This window comes from Echeneis naucrates, chromosome 5 (genome assembly GCF_900963305.1).
Source record: "Echeneis naucrates chromosome 5, fEcheNa1.1, whole genome shotgun sequence".
Taxonomy (NCBI): Eukaryota; Metazoa; Chordata; class Actinopteri; order Carangiformes; family Echeneidae; genus Echeneis; species Echeneis naucrates.
In genome coordinates, this window is record NC_042515.1 from 19,364,901 (window position 1) to 19,379,874 (window position 14,974).

A 14,974-nucleotide genomic window follows, 5' to 3' on the forward strand; every position below is an offset into this window, starting at 1 on the left:
CTAATTTGAGTGGAAAGATCATTTCAACATTTTTAGTTAGGTGAGGATACAAACCAGATATGAAAGCCTATTGACGTTCAAGCACTTATAAACAAACATTGTTCTTAATAAAATTAACTTCACCGCTTGAGCTCCAAGCTGATTCCTGGTGCACAGGGATTCATGTGGCTTTTAGTTTCAAGAGATCATTTGGCTGGTTGGCTTAAGAGGAGACAAAGCTATTTTTGTGCATGGATTGACCTAAGTAATACAGTTGGCTTATTTCTCAAAACCCAGAGAAAACATTAAACCACAAAGTGATTTGTAGATTTTTTTTTTAAGAACAATCAGTGAATTACTGCAAGAGGAGAGTTTGAATTTAGTGTGAACAGTGGATAGATACACTAGTGGCATGTTTGCTTAACAACAGATGTAAAGGGTCTTTCATCTCAAGACTTGAAATTGCTCTTGTTTGAGCTTCTACAAAAGAGCAGTTTACAGGTGCGAGGATTCTGCAATGCAAGCACAAGTAAAACCATGTACTATTGTGTGGTATGCAAATATGTAAGTGCATGTTTGTATATATTGTACATAATCAAATATCTTCTAGTGCAACAGGGTGATTAGAAAGAAATTCTATTGAGCAATTAACTTTATGCATTAGCAATGAGAAAATGTCCTAGATATACAGTATATTTGCACAGAATAAGCCCAAACCCTTTCAAACAAGAACTATTGTGAAAACAAATTAAGCTCCAATTGATATTAGCTGTTTCATATTATTTTTTATCAAATCAACATAACGGGCAGTTTTAAAGCGAGACGATGCTCTCAAAATGCTTTTGTAAATCAATTGTTTCTCTTTACTTGCTCAAGTAGTGCGATTTGTCATGTGCTTAATTTTGTGTGAGGGGGAAAAAACCCTGTGGGCTCTTTGTTTACCCATCTGCTTGTAGTTACTGCAGCATTCAGAGTAATGGAACATATTTTTATCTCATGTTTGACTATTGCTATTTAAAAATAACACGGCAATAAAAACTGCAAACAATGGTCAATACGTCTCTTGGCCTTTCTCCTACAACTTCCAGGATGCATTTAGCGGCTACGCATGTCACATGACCCAACGTCTGTCAACACGAGTGGGCACTACCGGGCAGGGAAGCAGCTGATATACGTGAACCGTGACCTGCAATTATTCCTCGTACTCGTATTTTAATCCAGAGGAGCTGTTGTAAAGGAGTTTAAAGTAACAAGCTCGCAGGACTTCTGTTTTTTGTTTTCAATTCCAGAGATAATTTAAGTTTGATAGCCGGCTATTAGCTTGACGTTACAGATAAGTTAGCTTGAGAGCTAGCTCGGAGGCTGAGGGGTAGCACCGTCTCCAGCCGCCGCCGGCTTTAGCTATTTGGTTGTCGGCATGAATTCCCTGCTGATGTCTTGACCCGCACGGAACAGCACATCGGAGTGAAGTTATAGCCCCCTTTGGTGCGTTTCAGTCGTTATATAAGCCAGTAGTAACTCGTGGTTTGCTTTAATGTTAGCTCTCCGTCTGCACGGACGCTACTAACCAAATACTGATTTTTAAATGTTGCAGCTCGAGTTTAAAGTGTGCAGAGGGGCTGTGCGGAGCCGCGGAACACGGTATTGTAACTTCTTGTAACCGGTTTGAACGACGGTGCCACTTCTCTCGTGACAAAGCCATGTCTTCATGGGTGCCTGAGGCTGGAGGATGAGGGAGAGCCTGCGAGGGAGAGGATGTCGCCGTCTTTCACCGGAGACCGCCCTGCCTAATATATCGATTAGCTGACCGTCGACCGCTGCGGGCAGAGTCCCTGTGTAAGAAACGAGCGCCCCTGTTTGTCCCAGTTGGCCTCGATCAGTGTAACCGAGCCATGGCTGCAGTTAGCGGGGTCAACATGCTGTCCCAGCTAAGGGACGTGGCACTGGCCCCAGGAGCAGCAGGGATGCCCGCCGTGTCCTTCACCAACTCGTCGCTGTCCAGCCCGACCCCAGGCACCAACAACCCGGGCTGCGAGAGCGGAGCCCTGATGGACTCCTTCGGGATTTTCCTGCAGGGACTGCTGGCCGTGATGGCTTTCAGCACGCTGATGTGTGAGTATGACCAGAGCTCTGCTGTGCCACACATCTGAGCCCAGCTGATGATGTAATCAGGCAATTACCCAATGGAGTCTCTGTTCATCAGATGGCACATTGATCACAGCGGGTATGGTCATATGTGACAAACAAGAGGGAAAAACAAAACAAAACACCTTCACTCACAATTAAAGCACGAAGCAGAGGCTTTAGTTTACCTGGATAGCTGCTCTGTATTTGAGGGTCACAGAAGATGCTTTACTCTCCTATCTCCCGCCACATGAGCTCTCTTGATACATGACACCTATTTAGCACCCTTTCAGGTTAAAAGTCAATCGAAAAAAGGAAACAGGGTTGAAAAAGGGTCTTTACAACAGGGTGTTTATTTTGCAGGTAGAGGAGATTGTAAAATCATCATCAAGTTAATTGAGCACTAACAAGGGAATGAGTCTTGCAGACAGCAGTTATGTGTGTTTAAAGATACATTCAATTTGTGCTTAATGCCCGCAGCTTCAATTGACCTGTATAATGCTGATTTGCATGCAAAGAACTGTACCCATAAAAGAGTCACTTAACTTAACCAATGTTTGCTTCATAGATCCTGCAGCTGCTAAGAGTCATTATCATGTGTTTTAAAGGAACTGATTTGCAAGCATCCAATGCATTTTTGTTGAAATTATCTTTGTGATTTTCATTGTAATTTTTTATCTCTATCACTCATTCTTTGCACAAGAACTGGCAGCCAAACTTTAGAATTACATTAAGGCTCACAGGGAGACAAAATTTCTCATGAGGATAGATAAAGTATTTCTGAATTTCATAAAGAGGAGGGAAAACTCCAGATTTGGTCCTATGGCCATTCATCAGGGTCTGGTTCTGTACTGGCAGCTGTGTAACTTAATAGCAGCAGCCACAGTTTTGTGGGTCCCAACAGCATCAGTGCAGTGAGGAATGTTCAGCATTTTAGAGTTTGTTTGTTTTTGTTTTTTTTTTTGCTGGAGGCAGCAGGACAAGGGGCCGTCCTCCTGCTCCAGCTGTATGCAGGGCGTGTTCCCTGAAGTCATACTTGCATTCAGAGCAGAAAGTGAGGTCAGAACTAGGAGTGTAACTTGGCTCCATTAAATCACAAAATGCCCTCGGAAAAGGTTTGAGGAACACTGACGCATTTGGGGAAAGTTTAGGGCTGAGATGATTTGATGCTCAAATTCCTATTTAAGTGTCACAGCCCTGAACATGGCCATAAATGTAGAAGTCATTCTCTATGATGATAGAAATGTACACCAATCAGGTCATAGCACTGAAACTACCCTGTCATTTTGCAGCCCTTTGTCATACTAGTTTAAAGGGGAAGATGGTGAGGGTGTTGTAGAAAACAAGTCACTATTGTTTGGAAGAGCAAGAGCTTTATTTGTGTTTCACTGCTTTCAGTGATGAGCATTCTTGCATAAACCACTCATCCTTTTTTACACATAGGAATTAATTAGAGTGATAACGTCTCCTAATCCTCTAATTTTAACACTCCATAAATACTAACAAAAACATTCAGGAATAGCAGTTTCTGTTACTCAAGACCCCTTAATGTACACAAGGATCCTGTAAACTGCTTCCATGCAATCTAACACAGTGACTTTAGACCAACAGCTTAATTTTGAACACTTTATTCTTCCTCCGATTTGAGGTATACATTTTATTAGCTGGTCCTGCTTGAGCCACTTCTCCCTTTTGGACTGTCAAATTAGCATTTTTCATTTGCTGTCAACTGTGGATGTCAGATCTGCTTCCTCTGTGAGCAACAGCATAATGTTGTGACTTCCTTTAATTCGACAATAACAAATTATTCAGACATAGAAACAGCCTGCATTAACTGCTGTCTCATTTCAGCTCAAAAAGCTGCACCTCACGTCCCTATGGGCTAGATGAGAAATGTTCTGAGTTTCACTTGTGAGCCTGCTAGTTTGGTAATTTAACTGTCTTAAAAGACGCATAAATCTCAATAACATAGTCATAACATCTCAAAAGATAGTCTTACGAATCAGTTTGATTCTCTCTGTGTGCCTCTGTGTTTGTATGAGTGATCAGTAGTAAAATCCCACAATCTGTGTGGTGTACTCTTTTCTCCACAGTGAAACGCTTCAGGGAGCCCAAACACGAGAGGAGACCCTGGAGAATCTGGTAAGATAGTTGAGACAGCTTCAATTAATTTCTCTGTAAATGCATCATATGGAACGAATTAGAAGTATATCAACTGTGCTGTGTCTCTGCAGGTTCCTGGATACCTCGAAGCAGGCCATAGGGATGTTGTTCATCCACTTTGCTAATGTCTACTTGTCAGACCTAACAGAAGAGGATCCCTGCTCACTGTGAGTCTATTCTGTGTTTGACTTTGTGTCCGCAAAGCATTATGTTTCTCATGTTAGATGTATGTCACAAAGATACTGTTACAACAAGGATTATTAAGCCTTGTAGACATGAAGTGTTGAACCTTAACCACAGATCTGTCCGACAGGAAACCTCTAACTTCAGATTACATTCCCTTTTCTTTCTCTCCCAGATACTTCATTAACTTCCTACTAGATGCTTCTCTTGGTATGCTGCTGATCTATGCAGGCGTGAGAGCCGTCAGTGCTATTGTAGAGTGGAGACAATGGGATTCACTGCGATTTGGAGAATATGGTAAGAACTATATATCTGAGTGACTAAGTATGGACTTTAGCACATTCTGAAAATGCCTGTCTTGCCTAATGGACGGCAGACGTTGCCCACTGGACTGCAATACTGCAGTGTCATGTCTTATACTGGCTGCACAAGTTCCCCAAATACAGTTTGTGTATCACTGAAGCTGTGATGCCACATAAGTCTGTGCTTCATGTCCTTATGTTGAAACAAAAATGTTAACACCAATCTGCTGTGTTTGTTCTTTTCTTTATGCATGTACAGGAGAGCCAGTGCAGTGCACAGCGTGGTTGGGGCAGTGTATCCTCTACATCATCATCATGATGTTTGAGAAAGTCCTGATTATGCTGATCCTCCTCATTCCCCAGTGGAAACAGGTCAGAAAAAAATCAGTAATGAGGGGATGAAAAGAAGAGATACTAGCTGAAATAAGTTTGAAACCATTGTCAGAAAAGGCACATTTTCAATATCCAAAAGTATGGCAGTTGTTGAAAAATCAAGGGAAAAGAGTCAGAATTTTCCACAAAGCTAAGCAAAAATTTTACTAAGCTTTGTAAAAGATTGAGATTATTGTAGTGGTTTTGTCCAACAAGGAAAACAGCAGGAGTGCTTCTCTTTCAAGCCTGCTGAAGGATTTAGTTTAGCCTGAGGGTTATTTCTTAGAACTGATATACTTACATTTTGGTGCTTCAATTCACACACTGAACTGGTTTCATGTGTGCTTGTACATGTTATTCCACACTGTATAATGCCATAACAGTAAGTGGAGGATGGTCCCCTAGCCATCTATGCTAGGTAACAGAAAGGGATAGGCCATGTTCAAACTTGTAAAAGAAGAGGAATGACACAGATTTGGTGCAAATGACAGGTTAAGGGAAGTGAGCTCAGAAGCAATAGTTGTAATCATGGCATCAATGGCATTTCAGGCCTCTGACACATCTCAAGATGGCTTTGTTACAGTGTGCTGCACAATGCATTCAGGACTTACAAAAAGAAAAGTTCCCTGACCGGGAATCGAACCCGGGCCGCGGCGGTGAGAGCGCCGAATCCTAACCACTAGACCACCAGGGACATCTAGGGTTTGGTATCAGGGTTGTGTGTGTGTGTGTGTGTGTGTGTGTGTGTGTGTGTGTGTGTGTGTGTGTGTGTGTGTGTGTGTGTGTGTGTGTGTGTGTGTGTGTGTGTGTGTGTGTGTGTGTGTGTGTGTGAGAGAGCTCTGTAGTTTGACCCCTAGTGGCACAAAATATTTGTGGGTCCTCATTCTGTATTTGCATATGCAGAGGAACAACACAATGCACAAACTTTATATTTGAGTGACTTTATTCCTTTTATCTTAAGCATTTACAGGCTATAGAGACCAGTATACTCAGAGATCAAAAATGTTCCCTGACTGAAATCAAACCCAGGCCACAGTGCTGAGATTGGCAAATCCTAACTGATAGACTACCAGGAATGTGTTTGTTTTTGTAAGGAGTTTTGTGAGGAGACACCTTTTAAATCATGGTCCGTGTCTGGAGGAGTTGATAGGTTTTTGACAGCATGCCCATCGCTCTCTGTCCGCAGCCTGCAGCATTCCAGAGGAGACATATGTCAATGTCCTCTGGTAAAGGAGAGGCGTATATTTCAGTACTTCTGCTGCAGATACTGTAATAATAATATCCTTCTCCTAAGATTATAACTTAGTTCTCATGATATATCGACCTTTATCTTGTGAAATTACAACTTTATTCTTGAAGTAAAATATTTTTTCCCACAAATTGGCCCTAAAACTCTGTCGCAGAGATTCAACATGGCAGGTGAAGTAAAACGCTGGAGAGGTGGGCTTCTTTTTTATCACAGTTCTCCAGGGTGGGAGAACTGCAAAGGTTCCTGGTTCCTGGGGAAAGTTATTGTGGCCGGGCTACAGCTTTTCTGCCTTCTCACTGTGGACAGTTGAAGAAATGATCTCTTCAACAAATGGTCATGCCGAGTAAAAATGCCCCTTCAGGTTACTTACTGGTGGTCATTTCTCAGAAATGAAAGCTGTGCAATTTTCGTCTGTGGACTTTATCCAGCGAAGATAAAGACAGTTCCTGCTGATATTTGGAATTTGAAAGGCTGTGTGTTCTGTGTGTTGTGTATGCTTATGTCTGTGCCTTTGTGTTTGTTATGTGTGTGTCACAGCTGGCTCTACCCAACCTCATAAAGAATCCTGCTCTGGAGCTGGCCATCGTCATGCTTATCGTCCCATTCTTCGTCAACGTAAGTCTGCTGCTCAATTGTTTTTTGCTGCAACGCCCAAACTACATGTCATGCTTATTTCCTAAATCATGCAAGTTTGTTCATATCATCGACATTGTTTAGTGTATGTGTAAATGTAAACAAATCTTTCCAGTGTTGGTGAATATTTTCCAAATCAAACCTTTCAACACAGTGATCTCTGTTTTCTTTAGGCGCTCATGTTCTGGGTGGTAGATAATTTTCTAATGAAGAAGCACAGGACTAAAGCAAAGTTGGAGGAGCGAGAAGAGGATTCACGGGGGAATAGCAAGGTTCGCTACAGACGAGCCCTATCCCATGATGACTCTGAATCAGAGGTAAGCCTCACCGTAACGGTCAGTTGTTACTGCTCGACAGCATTGACTGACCCAGACTGACAATTTTACTCAGTACTGATTCAGCACACCTTAACTCTAAAAAGGAGTGTGCCCTTTGACTGATTGTAGCCCTGATCATGGCTCCCAGTTACTTTAAAAGCTTATAAACAGACAAGAGGTCTATCAATTCCTGATTTTTGTCCAAACAAACCTTGTAGGACCTTGTAGTCCAATTTGTGGTCCAGCTTTCTTGACACACAATAGAATGCTCCCTGACCAGGAATCAAACCCAGGCCATGGCGGTGAGAGTGCTGAATCCTAGGTTAGACCACCAGGGACTGATATCAGCTTTTGAAGACAGTGAGAAATAGTTGAATAAGTTGAAACAACTACACAAAGTGTCAAACTGTCAGACTTTTGACCATTTTATAATTGTGTGATTTTTAACTTGCCAAAAACTGAAACTAATGAAGGATGACCTGTTATTTTGTATTATTTTGTGTAAATAAATAACCAAACTGCCACCAAGAAACTGAATAGATGGTGTGATAGTTGTGTGATAGTTTTTAAGATTTTTCTAACTACGCTGACATAAATGTGTTCCCAAATAATTCTTACTTGTGGTGAGAATAGTTGTTTTGGTAAGGATTGTGGAATTTTACAAGACAGGGCCTTTTTGAGTGAAGAGACAGACTTTGAGCACATGATGGTGTGCCCAAGGTCTGGGTAGCTTGCCCTAAGTTACGTAGTTAGCATGATGTGTTCACTAGGAGAGAAAATGTGATAGAAAAGAGAAGAAGAGATGTTTTACAGCACTGGAAGCAGCTTTACCAATGAAAGAAATTAATTTGGATGCTGATATGACAAACATGTTTCATTTCCCTTTAATCTGATTTTGAAAAGGGAGGTATGCTGTCATGTGCTGTCATTCTACCTGTGGTCAAATAATGAGACAGGCAGCTACAGGTCTGACCCAAATCAGGACAAAGTTTTTGGATGTATAATTTTGGGATTTCGGGTTCTAGGGAGTATTTTCTGGGCTTTTGGCATCTGTGCCAATAGCACAATGAATAATGTGTCTGACTAGGTTTGACTCTTGGCTGGCTTGTATGTTTTATTTATTTTTTCCTTCTTTTCTTCTTTATGTCCCCTTTGCCCATCAACATCACCAGCAAAAACAGGTTTCAGCCAGCCCGTAACCTGCATCAGTGTGTTTTCAGGTTAGAATTGCCCAGATCCAAATCTGTGCTGAACTCTAACTTTCACTTGCACCATTCAGCAATGCCACATGATTTCCAGAAATAAGAAAACAGCCTTCAGTCCTGTTTGTGCGGTTTGCCTCGATAGTGTATCCTTGTTAATCGATTTCCTGTTTTGCTAACACACTATTCCTTTTCTTCTTTTTTTTTAATGTCATCAAGTAAAGTACAACATTTGGGTCCTAGCTAGATATTCGTTGGACTTTAATTGACCAAAATAAAATAAGAAGCATTTTAACATATCAAAGACAGCTTCATGCTTTGTTTAACTTCCAGCTTGTGACAGCAGCTGCTGTGACAGCACTTGCTGCAGCACTGAGCTGTGGGGGGATGGGTCGGGCTGCTCGAACGGATGTCTTCAGTTCAGCAGCAGTGTTAGCATACGGCGGGCCAGTGGCGCAATGGATAACGCGTCTGACTACGGATCAGAAGATTCTAGGTTCGACTCCTGGCTGGCTCGTGTGTTTTTGTCCTGTCTCACCATTCATGGGTGAATCGCTGTCATTCCTGCTGTTTTCATTTTGGCTCAAATCTCTACAGTTGGCATTATTATTTTGAGAGAACAATAGACTGACAAGTTATCTTCATATGATGTATACTGGACTCAGTCCAGTATACAAAGCAGTTCCTTTTCTAAGCTGGGCCATACTACGGAACTGTCAACTAAAGGTAGAAAAAAGTTATGAACCCAAACTAGGGCTGGCGATAAAACGATAACGATATTTATCGCAAAATAACTTTTCCTCGATAGAAATATAAGACGTGGTCTTATATAGGACTCACCCTAGCCATGTTTTGACAGACAACACGAACAGCCAATGATAATGAGAATGGCGCCGTGCCGAGCCAATCACACAGCTGGAATAGAGTTACCGCCACGTCAGACTAGGTTGACATACACACACAGAGGAGGTGATGCAGCCGGCTCACGTGCTTATGTTTTGGCCATTTAAAGTCCGACGAGAAGCAGAGTAGCGTGCACGGCAAATTATGTCGGATATATACAGAATGTTTCTTGTTTTTTGTCTATTTATTTGTGGATTTGTTGTCCACGAATTTAAAACAATTCGAATATATGCAAAGCATACGGTGAGGTTTTTTTTTGGTTTGTTTTTGATTTAATTTAAATTCGCGTCGGACCGAAGAACGCCCCTCAGCTGTGGTATCATGAGCGCATACGACGGCCTGTGGTGATGTGTTGCTTTTTAAAACGGTTACCAATAACGGGAAATATGAACGAGGAACACACAATCTATTTCCTCTTATTTTCGTTTTTATTTAATCAGAAATACATGTCCAATAAAAATAGTCCCACCTCTCCTGACGTTAGCTGTGCATGTCGTCTTTTTTCAGGAGACTCTACCTGCAGTCAACCCTCCCCGGAGGTGAAAGTTAACCATAAACGTGAATTCAGATAATTTGGTCTATTTGTTAATTTTGTCAAAACACCGCCGCTAAGTTCTGCTACCTACCTACTGTAACAGTTGGATGTTGTCATGGAAACATAGTTGCTTCTCTGGCAATAATGGCAATACTGAAGAGGAATACACAATCAATTTAATGTAGTTTTTATTCAATGAGAAATACATAGCCTATTTTAGTTTATATATCTAATATATTTATTTGGAACTAAGCATAGAATCTAGTTTGTGTTCTCTTGAAAAAACCTGGAAGCTTTGGACTGGTCAGAATTGAGACTTTTCTATTTTGTATAGATTTTTATTTATGTATTTATTTATTGTCATTGCCAAAGAATTTAGTTAGATTTTAGTTTTATTTATTTGAAATACAGTTCTACAAGGTCTGTAGTACAAACCAATATTAGACATTTTTCCACCTTAGTGAGAGCTCTAAAAGATGCCTGACTATTCCTTGCACTTTCTTCAACCACACTTTAAGGTGATATTAGCTCCTTCTTACCTACCAAGCTACTTTCTTCACTCTGCTCATTGCAAAGAAGTTGGTGGTTGTTGATCTGGGTGGAGGAAGGACTTTTTGTGGGAGTTGCGTGTGTTGGGGAGGGGAAAAAAAAAGGAGGCAGTGGGGCCACAGGAAGAAGGAAGGAGGGGTGCGTACTGAGGAGGACAAAGCTGAGTGTGAACATGGACACATGGGTCGACCATGTTAAAAACTAGGCCCTCTACTTCTCGTCACTCCTCCTGTTTCTCTGATTGTTCATTCTGTTAGAAACTGTTGTGAGTTTTTTTTTTTTTTTTTTTTTTTGTCCGTGGGCCACATATTAGTCAGTATTTAAATCACAAAAAGAAACAGATTTTCAAAGCATTTTAACATATCAAAGACAGCTTCATGCTTTGTTTAACTTCCAGCTTGTGACAGCAGCTGCTGTGACAGCACTTGCTGCAGCACTGAGCTGTGGGGGGATGGGTCGGGCTGCTGAACGGATGTCTTCTTTTCAGCAGCGGATTTAGCATACAGCGGGCCAGTGGCGCAATGGATAACGCGTCTGACTACGGATCAGAAGATTCTAGGTTCGACTCCTGGCTGGCTCGTGTATCTTTTTTTTCTAGTCTCACCATTCGTGGGGCAATGTTGCTCGACTGGAGTTAAATATAAAAACTAAATTTAGCACTTTGAAACATGTTATGCCGAGAGGAAGATACAGAGACAGGTGATTTCCACTTATTATAAAAGCGTTTCAAAAGTACAGTCCAATTTACACTGTGTGAATGAATCAGCTGAGCCGGCGGTCACAGCGTCCTGAGATTGAATCCAGCCAAGAGGCCTATGCTGCAGGTCATCTCCCGTCTCCTCTCAACCTCTCTGACAATTACTGCCTGAAATAAAGACTTTAAAAAATCATATGCATTTTAGAAAACATTTAAGAAGCGTTATTTCACTGTGTATTTTGCACATAAGCAGCTCGATCTAGAATTATCAACTAAATGGTGAGACCCTTTTACTAGCCACCAAATTATGTGAGGTTTTATCAAGATTTCAGTTTTTATATGGAGTTGGTTATGGGAATATGGAGGTATGTCAGAGTTTTATTTCCTGCAGTATACACATATAATGTTATAATGAGCTTATATTTTTGTGTCTTACCTTTCCTTTAGATCCTTTTCTCAGCAGATGATGAAATGGATGAGTCAGATGAAGATGATATTCGTCGATTAACTGGCCTAAAGACGGTAAAGAAGAAAAAGCTACGTATGGGGATCCCCGTCTGACCCATATGCCTAGCTCAAGGGCTAGACTCACGTTTCCTCTGGTAGCTTTTACCACACAGGCCCCCATATAGTCCCTGTTCCTCCACAGGCTCTGACATCGACATATGATGGCAGAAGTTACCCATTGACTTCCTTCCAGAAACAACAGCATAAACTGCATTTGGTGTGGACTTACTTGCACACACTGGGAAATGTGTTTGCAGTTCACCTGGTACTTTGGATCACTGTTGCTTTTTGGCACTCCTGAGATGAATGCTGCATTTAAAGACTCTGGGAACAGGAAATATTCCATGAACATAATGACATCAAATTCCAAATATAAGAGAATTAGGAAAACCGTAAGACTGGTTTAATACTGTGTGGCCTTCGGCGGCAGTGTGTCTGGTATTATGTCCATCGGGTTGGGCAAATAGAAATGGCCACAGCAGAGCCAGGCATCATGCAAACAAATCTGATCACACAGTTGATAGATTTTTTTTGTAACATGTCCCCTCAAGTGATTGTATTCCTGTTATAGGCTCCATGTAAACATTGTGCTTTTCTTTTCACATATAGACACACCACCATGGCCTGTGATGTGTGTTTGCGTGCGTGTGTGCGTATGAGAGTGTGTGTAGTTAGACACAACTCAAAAATAGAGGCAGCATTATGTCAGTGTTTGAATCACTACACTGTAGTGACTCAAACACTTGCGAGCACAATGACACACTGTATTACTGTATACCTTATATGATGTTACTCATGTCAGAGGGAGTGCTTTAATGTTACAGCAACCTCCCATTTTAATGTCTTCTGGTCTTTCAACTCTTATACCAATAGGACTGCAAGTGCCACACTGCGACATCCCAATATCAGACACACAAACTGCAGTTGTCTGTTTATTTGTTTGTGTGGTACTGATGTGCTCTGATTGTGTTCTTTTATATGTTTTGTCTCATTTTCCCTTGTTAAGTTTTTATATAAGTTTTGATTGTTGGGTTTGGGCCAAAAAGGTGACTATGCTTGTTCCAAAAGTGTTCTTTATTCCTTCACTCCAAAAGGCAGAGTAGATATGGGAACCACTTCTTGCACAATTTCCCATTTATCATAGCTTTTATATCTCCTTTTGTGTTTTGTTTTTTTTTTTGTTGTTGTTGTTGTTGTTTTGTTTGGTTTTATTTTGTTGTTTTTACAAAAATGTGCCTGAGTCAAATTACCAGCGGGTGTTTTGTGGTTATAAGTTGTTTTGTTCAATTTTATTTTTTCTTTTTGGCAGAGCTTATCCAGAGCTTCAGATCTTCAGGCACGAAGCAGTATTCAGCAGGATCTGATGTTAAGAATGTGACAAGCATTGACCTCTAAACTGTTAAGTGACTGTGGACCAGACAGACCAGAGAGACGGTGTGTATGTATGTGTAAATTTGTGTGTGCATGCCAGCATATATACACAGTGTACCTGTATGCACTGGCCTGTGCTGGATGCATGTGTGACTGTTGGTTCCCTTTAAAGTCAATGGAGATCGACATAAACTGTGACTGTGACGACTGCGTTGCCGGTGATGATTCATGAAAAAGTTTTTGGCATGCTGGCAAGGAATACATGAGCATTGTAACGAGGGAAGCACAGCAACTTGCGACAGTAACGGTAACTCAGCTCAACTCAGATAAAGGTAAAGGTAAAACTACTAGATAATTAATAAGGCAAGTGGTGCAGGTAAATTATCATTATAGCAGATTATTTTCAATAAATGATCTGACACACTAAAATGATTCAGTGTTTGATTCCTGCTTGAAGTCAATGTTTAGATAGTCCAGTTAGAAAAAAAAAAATAAATAAAAATCTGTTCCCTGACCGGGAATCGAACCCGGGCCGCGGCGGTGAGAGCGCCGAATCCTAACCACTAGACCACCAGGGATTAATAGGGGAACTAATGACCACTTTTCACAAACTGGATGTAGGACATGTTGTAATTGAAGCTGCCACACCCATGCCCAGACCTACTTTAGAGTTTCTTACAAATGTGTAATGAAATATAGAGACAGATATACACATATTAACACACACACACACACACACACAAACACATATTAACACCACTTAAAGAAACATTGTGACTGATCAGAACACAAACTCAAGTTTTCCATGTGTCACTTTCCCTGTGCAGGCTGTGAGCTCAGCAGCATGTTTTTGGTTTCTCCTCTGTGTGGTGCCAGAGTGATGCTTCAGGAAGCTGCAGGTTGTTTTCAGTAGTTAAAGTGTAAGTCAGTAAACACACATTTCTCATGCCCAGTCAGGGATGGCTACCAACAGCAGCATGAACATGAACTCAGCTGTGACTAAGACCTGGTTAATACAGTAAGTGTGAGTCAGTTTGTCCATCTACAATCAACAGCTCAATTTAGCATGATGATACCAAACACTCTGACGACTATTACCTTTCCTCTCTGCTCACTTTTAAAATAAACCGTGTCCCACCAGGATGTAAGGAAGTATTTCTGATGTAAAAGCAAACGAACATCTGTAATGCATCAAACATCTCGATCTCGAAAATAATATGATAGGTAGAGATGACTTTTTCACCTATACAGAAATTAAGTTTGCTTCATTTAAGGGGGAACAAACTGCTGTAGGAGCTGAATCCAAATGCAGTTATTCACATGTTAATTTATACTGATGAGGCATCTTGCTGCTAAAGCTGCTAAAGCTATATGTTTAAACATCAGGTGTGGTTGTGACTGACATTAGAGCGTCTTGCATGGCTTCAGATTCATCTGACTTCTTTTTGCTCCTTGCTCGCAATATAAGGGCAGCGAAGAGCTTCCTGTGGTTCCAGTTGGGTTGATTTTTCGCCCCTTTGAGCCCTCATTCAGTTGTGCCATATCTTAACTGTCTATACAAATGCTCAGGTTTAAATCTAGTTGTAACAATGGGCAGGCTGAGTCTCAACCACTGGAGCTGCAGAGAGGTGTTGCTGGAGGGTGAACTATTTCAGTACCTTTTCTTTCCAAAACCCACACCAACATTAAAAAAAAGAAGTGTGTATTCCTTCCAGGATGAGTTAGGGAGGTGGAGGCAGACAGCCACTTGTGTTGTGTGCTGAATTATCAGCTGTTGGCCTGTAAGCTTATCGTAAAAAAATGGGGGACCCATTCCAGCTGTACCATCCATCACGTCACACCTAATAATACACACTGACAACAGGCAGAGTGGGGTAGGGGGTATGAC

The 14,974-nt window shown here is 41.3% G+C and overlaps 1 protein-coding gene and 4 non-coding genes across 5 annotated transcripts; 3 read left to right on the plus strand and 2 right to left on the minus strand.

Moving 5' to 3' along the window:
* Nucleotides 1-1,128: 1,128 nt before the first annotated feature.
* Nucleotides 1,129-13,509, plus strand: stimate (STIM activating enhance). The gene is made up of 9 exons (XM_029501567.1): nucleotides 1,129-1,464; nucleotides 1,574-2,091; nucleotides 4,197-4,245; nucleotides 4,338-4,433; nucleotides 4,625-4,746; nucleotides 5,011-5,123; nucleotides 6,910-6,987; nucleotides 7,179-7,322; nucleotides 11,656-13,509. The coding sequence occupies exons 2-9, from the start codon at nucleotides 1,872-1,874 to the stop codon at nucleotides 11,767-11,769; spliced, it is 936 nt and encodes a 311-aa protein (XP_029357427.1). The 5' UTR covers nucleotides 1,129-1,464; nucleotides 1,574-1,871; the 3' UTR covers nucleotides 11,770-13,509.
* On the minus strand, nucleotides 5,746-5,817 carry trnae-cuc (transfer RNA glutamic acid (anticodon CUC)). The gene has a single exon. It is a non-coding gene; the product is annotated as a tRNA-Glu (tRNA).
* On the plus strand, nucleotides 8,969-9,041 carry trnar-acg (transfer RNA arginine (anticodon ACG)). The gene has a single exon. It is a non-coding gene; the product is annotated as a tRNA-Arg (tRNA).
* On the plus strand, nucleotides 11,019-11,091 carry trnar-acg (transfer RNA arginine (anticodon ACG)). Its single transcript has one exon. It is a non-coding gene; the product is annotated as a tRNA-Arg (tRNA).
* An 83-nt stretch (nucleotides 13,510-13,592) lies between the features above and the next one.
* On the minus strand, nucleotides 13,593-13,664 carry trnae-cuc (transfer RNA glutamic acid (anticodon CUC)). Its single transcript has one exon. It is a non-coding gene; the product is annotated as a tRNA-Glu (tRNA).
* Between the last annotated feature and the right edge of the window lie 1,310 nt (nucleotides 13,665-14,974).